General features: G+C 44.5%; 1 protein-coding gene across 9 annotated transcripts in view; it reads right to left on the minus strand.

Annotated features, from left to right (window-relative positions):
• Nucleotides 1-15,718, minus strand: part of BANP (BTG3 associated nuclear protein) — a 126,403-nt gene that overhangs the window by 39,631 nt on the left and 71,054 nt on the right. Inside the window, exon 13 of one of the 9 annotated variants that reach the window (XM_052686262.1) lies at nucleotides 9,144-9,200. The exons of the other annotated variants lie outside the window; for them this stretch is intronic. Within the exon in view, the coding sequence (XP_052542222.1) occupies nucleotides 9,159-9,200 (42 nt within the window). The 3' untranslated portion in view covers nucleotides 9,144-9,158. Of the gene's footprint in view, nucleotides 1-9,143; nucleotides 9,201-15,718 lie in introns of those variants that run through there. 9 annotated transcript variants of the gene reach the window in all.

Below are 15,718 nucleotides of genomic sequence, written 5' to 3' on the forward strand. Positions count from 1 at the left end.
AAAACAACAAAGTATTGTCAATATTTCTGTTAGGGCTGAGAGCCTCTGAATTATCTTCGCTGAGCTTGTCGTGCTTTACTCTTATTCAGTATTTTGAAATCACCAAGATAAAACATCCCAAGAATGACATCGTAACCGACTACAATTCAAGTGAATATAATCCACCACTTCTTGTAAAACCAGGGAATTACTGAACACACTGCTCTCCTTCTGGCATCGCCTCTGTGAGATATAAGCTTCCATATGCTCTTGACATCTGATATCGCTGTAACTTACATTAGGAATGATGTTTCATCTCTTCAGAAGGAAATCCAACCAATTTCTAACATCCCCAAAGTTGCCGAAATTGTTCAGAATCTAATGTAAACTATCCCAGACAAATTATTTTCTTTTCTAATTGGTTGGAAGTCTACTGTTCCTTAAAACAAGCCTCCCAGCAAAATGCCTTTCCACAGCGCTCTCATTCTGCAAGCGCTACAACTCCAAGTTTCTTAGGTTTCTCCAAGTGTTCATGATAAAAATAGGCTGGAAAAAGAAGCACTGAAACAGGGAAGGAAAAGGAAAAAGAAAAAGATTTTGCACGTTTTTCTCATCAGGTTGGATTCTATTCTTCTACTAAAGTTATTCCAAGAAAGAAATGATTCACACTCCCCGAGTTTAAATGCTGAGAAATTTATGGTATCTTCCATCCTTGCTCTGCCTGCTCCAACACGAGCCTGCAAGCAATAGGAATTAGAAGCCACAGCAACGACAGGAACGTGAAACCAATGCTTCCCAGCCTCTCTGGGAGAACACGTCGGGTACTTGTGACCGCAAGCTTGCCTTTGTTTACTCTGTTGTGAAATACTTGGTATTCTGATCAGTTCTGTGGTTGCAAGGGGCTTAATGAATAAAATCTGCTCCAGCGATAATACGGAGACTGTTGTGAAGACAATTCCCTGTAAACATTGATAAACAAACACTACCAGAAAGACAAAAAAGACAGAAGCTGGCTGAAGTTACCCTCATGTGTCATAGCATTAACTGACACAAAACGAGCGTCGTGGTTTATCAACAGACCCATCCCTTCGCAAGGAAGAACTAAAGCAACTCACAGCTCCATTTTTCTCCTCCTGCTGGGCTACAAAACCAGGCTGTGCTCTCAGAGAACACGACAAGGTGATGCAGGTTGTGCTGCATGCTGGAAGTTTATTTCTCTTAAATGAGCGGATCAGCTCAAGAGAAAAATGTCAGGAGCTGGAAATATTCACAGCCAACCTTGTGCTCAGCATTTCTTGCTCCGTGCCAACGCCTGGACCTGCTGCCTCCCTGAAAGCACTGGTGTTGTTGGTGGAGGGCTGCTTGCTCGCTGCCCCTTGGCATTCACAGCCTCTAGCACTTACCTGTTTGAAACATTTCCTTGCAAAATCACATTTTTCTTCCAGAAATGGAGCATCTACCTTCTGTTGCTGTGCACTATGCCTGCGTGGGTCGGCTCTCACACACAGCATCCTGTAACTGCCCCTTACCAGCAACCCCACAGCATCAGTTCCATACACAAAACCCAAATTATTAACTTGTCCTTCAGTTCAATGCTGACATCACTTTCTAAGCAGTGCAGGCATTCTTGCTTTCACTCCTCCATTGAACAAAATGCCAAAAGCTGATATTCAGTGCTGCTATTCTACAATTTAACAATACCTCATCCAGCCCCAGTAGCAAGGGTTTTCACTGATCTGAGCTTACAAAACTTCCTAGCACTCCCTGAAGATCCGTTTTTAACTCTTGCACAGTCATAGTGCATGTTTTCAAGGAGTTATTTTTGCACAAAACCATAAAAACCCTGGTTTACTACCTTTAAACAAGCAGCCACAAGGCCTACCACATTCACACAGCGACGCTGGAGATACACTGCCTCTGCTGTAATTAACGGCTTGAGCTCCTTCCTGCAAGATCCCATCCTCTGTGCAAGCCCTGGCAACTGCAGGCCACATTGTGTCGGAATCTGGACAGGCTTTGTCTGTGTATACTTGGTTTTGATCAGGTTGACATGTACTAAATTTAACTTCGGTCTTTGTTCCACTGTGCTTTTGGCTAAAGCTCCAGAAATCACGTCTGCAAACAAAATGTCTGAGTGTTGTTTTTCGTTGGCTTGTCCTCCACACAGTCAAAAAATAACCTCTGTTTTCCAGCAGGATATCACCCACTTGCTCTATTTGGCAATACCAGTTAGTGGCTGATGGTCAGCTGGCCTCCCCGAGACAAATCCTGAACACTTCTCACACGGCTGTACTGAGGCCAAAACCTCCTCCTCCTTTTCACTGCACCAGTGCCTAATTTATCCAGCAACTGCTACCTACTGGTTCCTGGCCTTTGGTCCCAAGAACACACAGGTAACTGTTACAGGAGTCTGAAGGCTGAAGTCATTCCTGTATTGTCACATCACTGTGACTTCAGTTGGTTTGGAGTTTTTCCTCTTCTGGGGGGAAGGCAGTCCAAGGGCAGCTCTCCTCTCTTACTTACTGCCCTGGATCTGCCCAACATACACCAAGAAAACATTACCCAGCAGCTCCTTTGCAGCTCCTCCCTGCCCGGCTCACCCCATCTGCAGCCATCATCCTCTCCCTCCTGCTCCCAGTTGCTCCCCAGCCCACGAGCATCCCCCAACCTGAGCACCTCCTGAGCTGCCCTCACCACAGGGCCCATTCCCATGGGCAAGCTCATGAGTGAGTCAGACCAGCTCCAGAATGCTATTCATCTCCCCTCCTCCCTGTTGCAGACACATCCAGAAACAGTGACAGCGCTGCAGAGGCTCAGAGGAGAACTTTCTAGCACCACAGCCCAGGCAATAAATTCTTCAGGCAGGCCAAATGGCTGCCCTGGGCCACACAGAGGCCATCCCTGCTCCAGGCTATCAAAACCATGCTGTAATTTCCAGCAAAGCATCTCCAGCACTGATCCGAACTCAGACGATAATCTGAAAAAATCATCGCTGGCAAAAAAAAAAGATTAAAATCCGCATAAAACCAGAATTCTGCTTCTTATGGGCTGTTCTGACAGCCCTCCCGCCTTTGTGAGGAGACAGAGCTGCTGGATAAAACAAAAGCAAAAGCGCAGGTCCCTTCCTCTGCAGGATGTGCATTCTGCACCACAGCACAGCAGCCTGGCCATACCCACCGCCTTCCCATAAGCCATACAGCTTGCTTTCATTGAGGAGCTCTGCTGCTTTGAAAGGCGTTCTGCTTCCCAGCTTTCTCCATCAGATTACAATTGCGATCTTATCTCTTATCGCCTTCCATCACACTGACAATAAAAAGAAATCCTTCAGAATTGAAAAAACAGCTCTCGAGTTTGATTACCACGGGGTTTTCTATCGTTTCAACCTGCTTTAGTACGCTCAGCCTCAGAAGGTATGAATGAACAGCTGCCCTGTACTTCAGATCTTACCCGAGTGCAGCACCGTTCTGATTTCTTCAATCCAATTTCACAGTTACTTCTCTTTCAGAGCTGAAAGAAAATGGCTAAATGCACCACGAGTGCCAGAAGCAGCTATTGCTGCCCAACCGCATTCCTTTTTGTTGTACTCAACCCATTTGGGTTTCAGCTTTCCTGCACACCTAGCAAACGCAGACTTTAAATTCTCTGTTCTCCCGCTGACTGCACTGTTTTCTTTTTATGCCTGGTACAGCATGGAATTCAGCCATCCCATGAGATTTTTGCATGTGTGCCTTTGTATGTTTTGATACATACATCTTTTCTAAGTTCTATGGTCTGTTCCAAGCTGGCAGCCTAAGTTTGACAACCCTCTATAGATACCCTGCCCAGAAAACTCAGCTCCCCAAAGCAGCTGTCCCTGCCACCACCAAAGCTACCCAAGGAACGTCTCCAGTTCTTCTGGCTGAAATTAAGCACAATCATTAACCCTAAATGTGACACTTTTTTCTGCATTATGTGCAAGCGACTCACATTTTTCAGTTGTTTTTCCTTTTAGATACAGCACAGTGGTATGAAGCTGTAGGATTTGATATGCAAGAATATGCTCAGTCTGTTAATTGGCAAGCATGGCAACCTGGCACAATCAAGTTTGCTTCTGAAATACACGTATTTCACAACACATATCTGTTAGAACCCCCACACTGCTTTCAAGAGAGGTTACAGAGGAAGGACTGACTGCATAACACAACCAATTCACAACAAATAAAGATGGTATCAAGGAGGAAAGCAGTCCCGAGCAATTCAACAGAATACTTCCATAGAAGCAACAAACCAGCAAGCAGGAAATGAAAACAAAAAAGCGATGCTCCCTTACAATTTCTAATCTCGGTTACGGCTCGCAAGCAAACGCTGTAATTTTTTGCATGAAGTCATAACTTGAGATCACATTTCTGGGGCTGTGCCAGCAGCTCTGTGCCAGGAGGCTGGCAGTGAATAGGATGCAGGGTGGTACCTGGCAGTCATGGGAGCCCCAGGGAGAGAGCTGCCCAAATGGCTTGGAATCTGAGAGAGGCTGCTGGGGCTTGAAACCAGTTATGCAAAAGTGGCACGAGCACACTTCAAAGGGAGCAGCACAGGATATTCCTGAAGTTTCAGCAAAAAAGCACGGCTGGGAAGGAATGTCAGGGCAGGAGGGAGCCAGGAGGCAGCCTTTGATGGGCTCTGAGAACACAGAGCAGGGGAAACCAGTGCAAAGCCAAAATGAGAAGGTTCTTTGGGAGCCAAACTTTTCCTGGAGCAACTGGAGAAAAGAGATGCCAGAGCCCATCCTGAGGGAGAAACAAGCTCCTGATTAGACAGACGTATGGAGACATATGGAGAGGAGAGAAAGTCTAGTTTTTGAGCTAAAAAGAACGGTTCAAAAAGGCTTCAAAGAACAGCACAGAAATGAAGTCTTTATTGAAGCTGATTCCTAAGATGTTGCCATTTAATGCTCAGAAGACCCACAAAGTTTTTCATCAAATAAAAAATAATAATAATTAAAAAAAAAAAAAACAAAAAAACAACAACCCTCCTAGATCAAAATATTGGAAAGCAACTTCAAATTCACAGCTCAAGTGCAATTGATGCCCTCACCTATGTCTGTGCAGAGCCACAATCCACAGAGCTGACTTCTGTCACGGCTGTGCCCAAACAAAGGCTCCCTCTTTCCAACCAACACTGCTTTCAGAACAGAAAAGTGAGCTTTGTGGTACTGTTATGCAATGCATCTGGTGCAACTGGATTAAAAAGACAGCTGGGAGCTCCATTCACTGGCTTCTCCGTTCAGCTCCTCTGTGGTGGTGATGGAAGCTGTAGCTTAAGAGATTTCAGGCAAAACATTACCCAGTGTCCAGCAACATGTATGAAAGCGAAGGAAATAATTAGCAATGGAAATGCTCAGTGAAACAAAGAGCTGCTGTGTGTAACATCTCAACACAGCCAGCCATCTGATCAGCTGCATGGTGATCCGCACAAGATGGGTGCAACTCACATAATTGTTCTCTACCTACAAAGTTCTTCCAATTATCCCATATTCCTTGGATGTTTTCGAACATCCCGGGATGCTCAGAGCACCGCGCTGCTGCTGGCACAGCTCTGCAGCTCCCTCCAGTTAGGAGGTGATAAAACTCTGACACCAGTGAATCAAAGCGTTTTCCTGCACGCTGCCTCGGAGGAAGCGCAGAATTACCAAATCGCGGCGTTAAACTGCTTTTGATTCCTCGCGGGGTCTGGCGGTCAGAGAAAATCATTTCATTTCCTCCGTGCTCCGTAAGCACAGCACTGATAGCGCCGCTCCTCAACGGGATTTCGGCAGCAGCTCCACCGGGACGCAACACAGGAGCTGTTCCTCCCCATTTCTTTCCCCTTAAAGCTCTCGAAACAATTCCCAACAGTGCTTCGATCTTTGCGTTACCCATAAGGATCGCAGGCACAAAGCTAACAGCACAAGGTGAAGGTAACTTCTCTTATGGATGCCCGGTAACCTAAGCAGTCCCGACACACAGCAGCCCAGCTCAGACATAGCTGCAAAATCACACAGCTATACATTACTTCTTAAATTCAATCCCAATATCACGCACAGCACAGCCAACACGCCGGAGCAACCGGGCTGCCGTGCACCTCTGCTGTGTTTCAAGCTGAGAGGAAATGCAGGGGAACGGCACCGAACGCAGCGCCGAGATGCTGCTATCAGCAGCACTGCACCGACCATAAAACTCCATGGTACCAAACACGGCGCAGAGGCACACAGGAGACAGCCCTCGTTAAGCACAGCACAATTCTGACTTTCGTTTTCCCTTCCTTGCCGCGGTTCAATGTCACAAAATAATGTTGTTGTGCTGCCTGGGGGACATTTCAGCTTTCAGTTTTTGCCAGGTAGAAAAAAGCAACAGTTTTCACCGCCTTCGAATATTTTGCCCCAATTTCTGCTTTAATAATAATTAAGTAAAAGCACAAACAAGGCGATAAAAAAATCCATTTCTCTTTCCTTTAAAACGCTCCACTCGAACTGGAAAACGCAACTCTCAACACATTCAACATTTGGAACCAATATGCAGTGGTGTGAATTCGGACAACAATTCAAGCTAAAGCTCAGTTTTTGCACTGACAACGAGATCTGAGCTGGATGGAAGGCAAAGCCCTTAGCTGCTAGGGCTGGACTTTGAGACAGGAGCTGTTTCTGTGCTCAGCGCCGTTTGCAGATGTGGGGCAGCAGGCGCTGGATGCTGTGTGTCATTACAGAGCCTGGGTGCCATGACACAGCCTGATCAGGGGGAGCCACCAACTCTCCTGTTCTGCTTTCCTGCTGGGAGCAAAACAGGGGATGTTTTTCACTTCCCACAGGTAATTTAAGTTATTATTATTTTTTAAATGAACTGTGCTTTCCTTTTCTACAATTATACATTAGCCTATAATTAGAAGGCTTTTCATTCTGGGAAATCCCGAGGGCAAAAATTATATATTTGCCTGAAAATTTATAATACTGAAGGAGAGAAATGATGGGAGAGAGAATCACAAAAGCATTAAGGTTGGAAAAGACCTTCAAATAATCCAGTCCAAATCTGTCAGTTTTGAAGTTTGAGAAGTTTGCACTCCTAATTTTGCCGTTGACACAGAAAGGCTCTCCTACTTCATATTTCAGGCTAGGAAAAAAATACATTCAATAAAGATCAAAATCTATAAAACAATCTGGCTTGGTCTGATGCAGTGGAACTGGAAATAAGATTAAAACCGTGTTAGAAAGATGGAATGTCCTTAATTGACTCCCCGGCTGCCAACACAGCACAGAAGCCACCAGCCCAACGAATCAAGAGCCACTGGATGGAGAGCACTAACAGCGTCCATTTGGTCAACGGCTTTGCAACGTTCGAGGAATTCTTTTGTTCCTCTGACTCTCTTTGCTGTAGCTTTCATTGTAGCTTTCCAGCAAAACAAACAATCGCTGGAAGAAGTTTAACAGTTCAGTGATAACAAGCGGGGGCCTCAGGCAGTGCAGCAAGCATTAAACGTGCTGCTCCGCCAGGAAAACTCAGACCCAATTCAGACTTCAGATGTTCTGACCCTATGAGAGTTGGAAGGGACAGATTTTTTTTCAGCAAACAAGTTAGACTGCAGCCTCAAAACACATTGCACTACGCTCCCATAGCAATGAAAAACGCAGCGCTCAGAAAAGTAAAGCATGCTGCAGTCAACAGATGAACTCCAGAAAGTGACAGGTACATTAAGGGCAAAGGGTGTTCTTTAAGGAACCGGTGTAATTTAAGTCTTCCCAAGGGAAGGGAGCATTTCCTCTGCAGACGTTTGCAGCCAATGTACCCAATAAATGCTCCTACGTGTCCATTTTTTCCTAAAACACAAAACAGAAGTATCCCTGAGCAGTCCTACCTACCCACATCTACCTCAATCGTCCCCAGTCTTCCACAGCTACTAATCTGCTCCAAATTACACACGTGGATCCCATCTGAAGGTCATCTTAATTTGGAGTAGCTCCACAGAAGATAAACCTGTTCCTCAGCTCTGCAGCTTCTAAGGGCAGATCTACACAAACTGCCATGAAACACATTTGTGAACTTCATGAGCGATTTCATTACTTAGAGTCTGGTGTTGAACAGACACCAAGTAATGGAGCTCTTGGAATCACTTGGAAAAGAATGAGTCCAATGACAAACGTTTTTGACAGTTCCATTCCCGTTAAGCTCGATTGAGTCACAGTTTAATTCAGAACAGATGATTCACTGATCACTCCTTTCCCTGCGTTTCATGCAGCATCTCCCTGATTTATCACCACTGACAATGAAAAACACGCACCAAAAGGTAAAAATCTGGCATTTTATTACACATCTCTGAAGATCAGCGTCCTGTTCCAGCACCAAACAGACCTATGGGCAGAAGTGACTTCCCTTTAGGAGATGTGCAATCCAAGTTCACACCAAATCACAACCCTTTCACACACAGAGTCAGTTTCACTGACCAAAACTTGGTATCTGGTATTGAGTTTGGGTGCATGCATCACTGGCACGTACTCTTTTCTGTATGCTTCCAAACCCTTTTACCATTTGATAAGCTCTTTTTTATTGACCTACTATAGAACAAATTTATCCTGATGGAAAACATGATCCCAAAGCCAACAACAAAAATCACTGTGCTATTGCTGGAACAACCTCCTTGGTTTTGCTGTCCACATCTCCTGTGTTCATGCAGCACAGATGTCCTATCCCTGACACACACATTGCTGTTTTCCTCCTATTATACATGCACAGTGCTTTAATACAGGAAAAACTCCAAAAGAAGTTGCACAAAACAGTTCTGAAATGCATAAATTCTGATTAACATTTTGTCATTACGAGTCGATACCTCTGCTTACCTAGAAGCACATTTTGCTTCTACCTGAATCTGATCCATTATAGAGACTTCTACAACCCTTTTTCTTTTTAACAATTGAAACCAATGGGCTGACTGAGGTTTGGAGTCAGAAGAACAGCCCCAAAGCAGAGCACAGAGTGCTGGGCACAGAGCAGAGCCTAAGTCGGATGAGTTGGGTGTAACAGCACCTCCTATGTCACTGCCACGGGACTGAGATTCCCCGTTACCAGGGCCATTACCAGCACTTGCAACAAAACAGTTCATCAGAAAAAACACACTAACCTGACACGTGACTTAAATCTAATGCTTCCTCCTGGTGAACTCTGTAACACTTGTGCTGCTTAACATAAATACGTAGCGTCACTCCAAAAGCAGGGAATGATCTATTTCAGGAGTAGAAACAGTTGTTAAAAAAAAACACAAAACAACAGAGCCATTTATAACACAGCTTCATTCATAGCCCAGTCCTGGTTGGAGCCCAGCATCACTATCAAAGAAAGAGTATCTCCACGTAAAGCAGTGCTGCTTTCTGCTTCCAGATCAGTTGGGAGCGATAGCTCTAGATGGATAATTGATGGAGCCTGCATACAGCAATTAGTCCCAGCAGATCAGATCAAATAAATTCAATCAAGCTTACAATTTCGAGTACTTATTGCACAAAGAAGAATTCTGTTCACAGAGCACCGAAGACATGGCTAAAAAGCAAGCTACTGTGGATAGCTTCCCAAATATACTTTCCAAATGTTACAGTAATAAAGTGAGATTTCGAATGCGCCGAATACATCTCAGCTAATTAAAATAGCATCTGAGGAACAGGAACTGAAAACTGCGCTGCTGATGTGGGATTTCAATCCCTAAAGCAAGCAGCAAATTGGCCATTTTGTAGTTTTTTAACGTCAGTGTCTGCTTGAAACAAAAATTAACTATTAAAAACTCCAGCTGCAGAAATATGCGGTTTTCTATATGGTTTGTTCCAAGTCAGCACACAAATCACAAAGGAATGTTCTTCCAACATCCTACTTCAATTTATTCGATATTTGCTCCTCTACTTCAAAATATTTTAAGAATTCTGAAAAACTGGACTGAAAAATCTGTTGGAAAGATGAAAGGGATTAAATACAAAAAACAACACGTGCTCCAAGTCAATCAGTGGTGAAATCTCACCGCGTGCAGCATTATCTTACTAAAGCCTTTGTGGAAAGCCTGTGTAAACCACGTAGGTTTTCCCTCAAAGATAAACTCAGCGCTCATCTGCAAACGAGCCTCCGTGGTTTAACTTGGAGAACAGGGAGCTGTTGTGCCCCAACTCTTCAAGAAAGCAAATGCACAAAGAGAGGAGGCAAAGCAGGGGAGCCCTCCTGTTTGTGAAACAGCAAAACATCCCCTGGATGGCCCGAGAGAGGCGGACAGCACGGAAACCTGGAGACGGGTTTAAATCATCGAGATTTACTGTTGCACTTAAGGCAGCGCAAAGTTGAAGCGCGCTAATGGCCTGAACTCTGTACCTGCCATTTAGTAACCTGACAACGCGCACACACCAACACAAGCACTTTGTTTTTCATCACGATGAAATGAGATCTCCCCATGCTGAACAGTTAAGCAATCATCGGAGTCAGCCAGCAGCAAGCAAGTAGCTGGTTTCCAGCCAAAGATATACAATACATCCAGCACGAAGCCATCGTGGGCACCAACGGCACAACCCCACCACCACCACCACCACCCAGAACTCCTCGTGGGTTGCAGTCTGGAATGGGAGACGGCGATTTCTGAAAGCACACGTGGTCCACAGGGCAGCTCTGCTACTCCGAGCAACAGCACAGAGCTATGGGAGCTGTGATGGGAGATGGGCACGTCTGCAACACGGCTCGTACGGCACGGGGAGAAAAATCATAAATGAGGAGCATTAAAAAAACCCAAACAAAACAAAAAAGAAATGATTTCTCCAGATTAGCACAGCAGATAGCTTTGTGGGGACTGCTATTCTACAAGCAGAGATTTTTATTACCAAAATCTCTAATAAGGGATGGCTTAGACCTATGCCTTCTACGAAGGTAGAGAAAATTATTTTTCCTTATATTTAAAAGATTATCGCTTCATATCTCATCTCTTCTTATTAAGTTTACAGCAATATTAAAACAAGATTTGGGTGAATAAAGAACATAATATACTCAAAAATAGAGAACGTATTCTTTGGAGCATTATAAACGCTCCTGTCTGCTTGAATGGAATTTTAATGGAACAACCCACCCTCTTAGGAGGAAAATAGAAAAAAGATGACAGAAAATATTATCCTTTCCCAAAGCCTTCATTAAACAGCCTTGCTGTACAACCACTGCTGATCACTGCGTGGACTCTGTCACTCACAGACTGTATCAAAGTATAAGAGATGAACAAATCACCTTTATTCACTTCTTCCAGCAGCCCAGAGCGCACACACAAAACAAAAATAATTTGGAGGAAGAAAGCCTAATAATTTTCAGTATTAAAATAATAAGCTGATTTTAGCATCTCTGTGCACTCCATTACTTTCGATCAGTAAGGCAAGGAACAGCAACAAAGGTTATAATGTGAGTACAAGACTCCACAGGTCATTAAGACACTGCGTTGGGAGCTGGGACTTCTGAACAGAAGACAAAAATAGTTGAGTGACATAATGTCTAAGCCTTAAGAAGCACTAGGGAAAAACTTGGTGTTTAAAGCACAGACATTATATTATGCTCTTAGAGCCAACTATCTGCTGGAATTTACTATTTGCTCCCAAAACAAATCTTTACCTGCGTCACTGAAATGAAGCATGAAAGCAGGGTCAATTTTGGATCTTCTGTTATTAATGGGAAGCTATTTCCTTCATGTTTCGCTTTGCCAAGAGCTGAACTGAACGAAAAAATGCCATAAATACATACGAGATTTTGCTACTGAAGACTGTTTACAGCCCCATCAGCAGAGGGATTTTTTTTTCTGCACATAAGGGCAGGCTGAATCTCACAGCAGAAAAGGGCAGAAAAAGACAGAAGAGCACAGCTGATGAATTGCAGTAATTAACGATCATCAGAAGATGGAGAAAGCAAGTTGATTTGAAAGGCAATCGCAGTGTTCTCACTTATAGAGATCACAGAATCATGGAATGGCCATGGCTGGAAGGGATCTTAAGGATCATGAAGTTCTGACCCCCCTCACCGCAGGCAGAGCCACCGAACTCCACATTTCATAACAGCCCAGGCTGCCCAGGGCCCCATCCAACCTGGCCTTGAACACCTCCAGGGATGGACGGGGCATCACAGCCTCTCTGGGCAGCTGTTCCAGCAACTCACCACTCTCCCTGGTTTATCTCCAAAGCAGCAATTCCTTTCTTCCACTCTCAGTGTACTCAGTTAAGCCTGTATCTTTCCTCCACGCTTCCTTCCTTGCCAAGGATAAAACCTAATTAGATACGTTTACCTGAAAATGTAAAGGGCACAAAACACTCCTTCCACTCTATGACATTCAGATGAAAACTTCACACCACATCAGTTCATTCAGGGACTGCAGGCGCACACAGCTACTGCCTATGGCAGCACACACTGATGCTGCCCATCACCACTTCAGAAAACGTTGATGTTTTCTCTCCTTTTTCCATCTTTAAGCAATAAAAGTCATGAAAACAACTGCATGTGAGCAGGTTAATGCAGTAAGACTGCTACCAAGAACAACTTGCCTTTCTTTAATCTTGAATCTAAAAATAATCTAGCAATCGTCAAGTGCCACAGCTTGGCACTGATTCCAGAACTCGGCCATCCAGTAACTCATTGCTGAAATTTTACATTGTTAATAAGAGCAGAAGGCCAATCACACACAACATCCATAGGCTCGCTGCGTATGAAGAGGTGCCTTCACTTTCAGGCTTCCCAAGGCAGCTCCTAGGCAGAAGGATCCCTGAACTCAGCGACACAGATGTGCAAGAAGTGGTCCATCAACACAACTGCATTACAGCTGAAGTCTTAAGCAGTCGGAATGTCTGCATTTAAACACAGGTGTTTTTCAAAAGCGATACCTCGTTTATAAAGCAAGGCCTGCTGCCTTGCAGTGAGCATTCAAATGCCTCAGCACTGCCTCTGGAAGTGGATAAGGTAATCAAATCTAATAACCTGCAGTGAACACAGCTGTGCACATTTGCTTCAGGAGCCTCACACACAGAGACGACAAGGACCATCGTGGCCATCCTGCCTACAGCTGTCCCCCAGCACAGCATCCCATCCTGCTGCACCACTAGAAAAAGGTGCAAACCTTCCTCCATTCTTTATATTTATTACCTATCTGTAAACCTTAACCCATTTAACTGCTGTAAAATTGATTTGATTTGCATTTCCTGAAGCACCTGTTCAGCTACAGCACTGCCTCCTCCAACAGACTGAGCCTGCAGGACTCAGGAGCTCGAAGACTATTTTGGTTGGTCCAAAGGGAGGACTGGAATTTAAAACAGAGAACACCTCTTTGTAGGCTGCCAAATTAAGGAGCGTATGTGCACAAAGGGCTGGCAGCAAGGAAAAAAAAGAATAATCTCAGTTAGAATGCTTGTGCTAAAATTGAAGTAGTCTTACTTTATCCACAAATACAGAATGTTTCTGCGTTGGATTTGCATCAAGCACATTTTGTTTCAAAACTACTACATTTTTGCTCCCAAAAACAGAGCAGACCTGCAAGGCTTCAGTACAACTTATTACCGAAGAGGAACCACTAGAAAATAATCAGTTACTTTTTTCAAGACCATCCAAGCAGTGCCTTGAGCTCCAGCTGCACTATATTGGGGTTTTCACTCTGTTGTTTTTCTTCTAGCAATCCTGTTTGTTTCCCTGCGTGCGTTATTCAAAGCAGATGTGCTGCAGCGGGGAAGAGCCTTCTCCATCTCCTGCTGCAGAAGTCACCTCTTGCTCTCTGCCCATCGCACACCATCTCACACGCGTGCACGCGCAGCCCCCGATGCATGCAGAAAGACTCACGCTGTGAACGCGCCTCTGTCCCCGCGGCATTTGCAGGGCTGATGTCGGAGCAGCGCGTTCCTCGTGCTTTGCATTGCCTCCTCATTGCTTCAGGCTTTTGCTCAGAAGGCAGCTGACAATCATCTTAGTGCTACTGCCCTCTGCTGCTTGGAAATGAGGGATAGCAATAGCGGGGTGCATTGCATTTGGTCTTGACTACAGCCTTCCAATTTCAAATAAAAAAAATAGTATTTTAAAATCTTTTTAATTAGATCCATTATGTGAGAATTGGGAGCTGGGAAATACAGTTCTTCCCTCTGTTTCAGATAATATATTATTGAAGTTGCTAATATTGATAGAAACTGCAGTACCTATTTCCAAAGGCTTAGGAAAGGCAACTAAAATGCATATTCAGAAAACATATTAAAGTTTCCTTCCCAGCAAAATGTCATCTGCAGCACACATAGAAGTGAGCAGACACTGGCTTGGTCCATCTGTACATTTGTTTGTATCACTGAATACCTTGCTGGAATTATGAACTGAATTGGATGTTAAAAAACTGCCCTGCTCTCCTTGCAAAGTCTGAATATCTCAGTAATTATCAGTGAGGTAAACAGACACAAACGAGACCTCAGAAGAGCTGCTTTAAAACAGTCCCATACGTTACTAAGCAATTTCTTCCACAAACAAGCTATTCTCATCCGAGTTTCATCTGCTCACAAGTGAGACTCCCCAGGTATTACGTGGAATTACTAGGATTAGCAAGGTTTATTCTCCACATTTGGAACACTTCTCTCCCTTTTCTATTCCTGTAAGGCTTAACAGCTTGCCCTGCAATTCAGGCTGCAGCAGAGAACAGCAATAGGACAGATGTTTCAAACACAGGTGATGAGGTCATATCTCCTTTGAGCTTGTTACAGGGAGTGCTGTGTGTATTGAAACCAGACCTGAACGAGGCAGCAGACCCATCCTCCTCCTGAGGACATGAAGCATCAGCTCTCACTGATCCGTTCCTCACACACGTGTCCGTTCCGACCTTGCAGGCCCAGCAGCAAGCTGCTACTCTGCAGCATCCACTCCATTTGCTCCCACGTGATGGCAGCTTTGCAAGAATCACAGAATCATAGAATGGTCTGGGTTGCAAAGGAGCACAATAATCACTGCAAACCCCCTGCTGTGTGCAGGTCACCAACCAGCAGCCCAGGCTGCCCAGAGCCACATCCAGCCTGGCCTTGAATGCCTGCAGGGCTGGGGCATCCACAGCCTCCTTGGGCAACCTGTGCCAGTGCCTCACCACCTCTGAGTGAAAAACTTCCTCCTCATATCCAACCTAAACCTCCCCTGCCTCAGTTTAAAACCATTCCCCCTTGTCCTGTCAGGAACAACTCTAAATGTTTATTGCATATGCATAGTAGGAAGGGTGGCATTACAAAAGCAATTTACAGTTGCTGACTTTTTGCTGCTAACCACACTCTGCTTGTTCTGGAATGCACTAACTATTCCAGCTTACCTACAGATACTCTTACTTCAGATTAAGTGAACTAATGCTGCTATTCCTATTAATTATTTGTTCATTGAGCAGAACAAATTGTCAGCTCTCCAGCAATATATATACGATCCTATTTTAGATTCTGAAGTGTATTAAATTTTTAATTTAAAAACTAGGGCTATTAGTTAAAGATCATTTGCCTGGTGTCACTTTAATTAATTTCTACATTGGAGAAAGGCTGGCTGTGAGGATGCACTGAATGCAACGCCTAAAACACGACGTCGAGGAACGTCAAACTGCTCACGTTGTCATCTTCTGCCTCTCTGCAATCCAAAGCTTGCAAGCAGCCTGGCACCATGGCAGCACATCGTGTGCAGGGCACACATTGAACACCTCCTGATGTGCAAAAAGCCACGGCTCTACAAAGGAACGGAATGATGGAGATAGGGAGAAAGGA

The sequence above is a fragment of the Tympanuchus pallidicinctus genome, unplaced genomic scaffold (assembly GCF_026119805.1).
Source record: "Tympanuchus pallidicinctus isolate F22 unplaced genomic scaffold, pur_lepc_1.0 scaffold22, whole genome shotgun sequence".
NCBI lineage: Eukaryota > Metazoa > Chordata > Aves > Galliformes > Phasianidae > Tympanuchus > Tympanuchus pallidicinctus.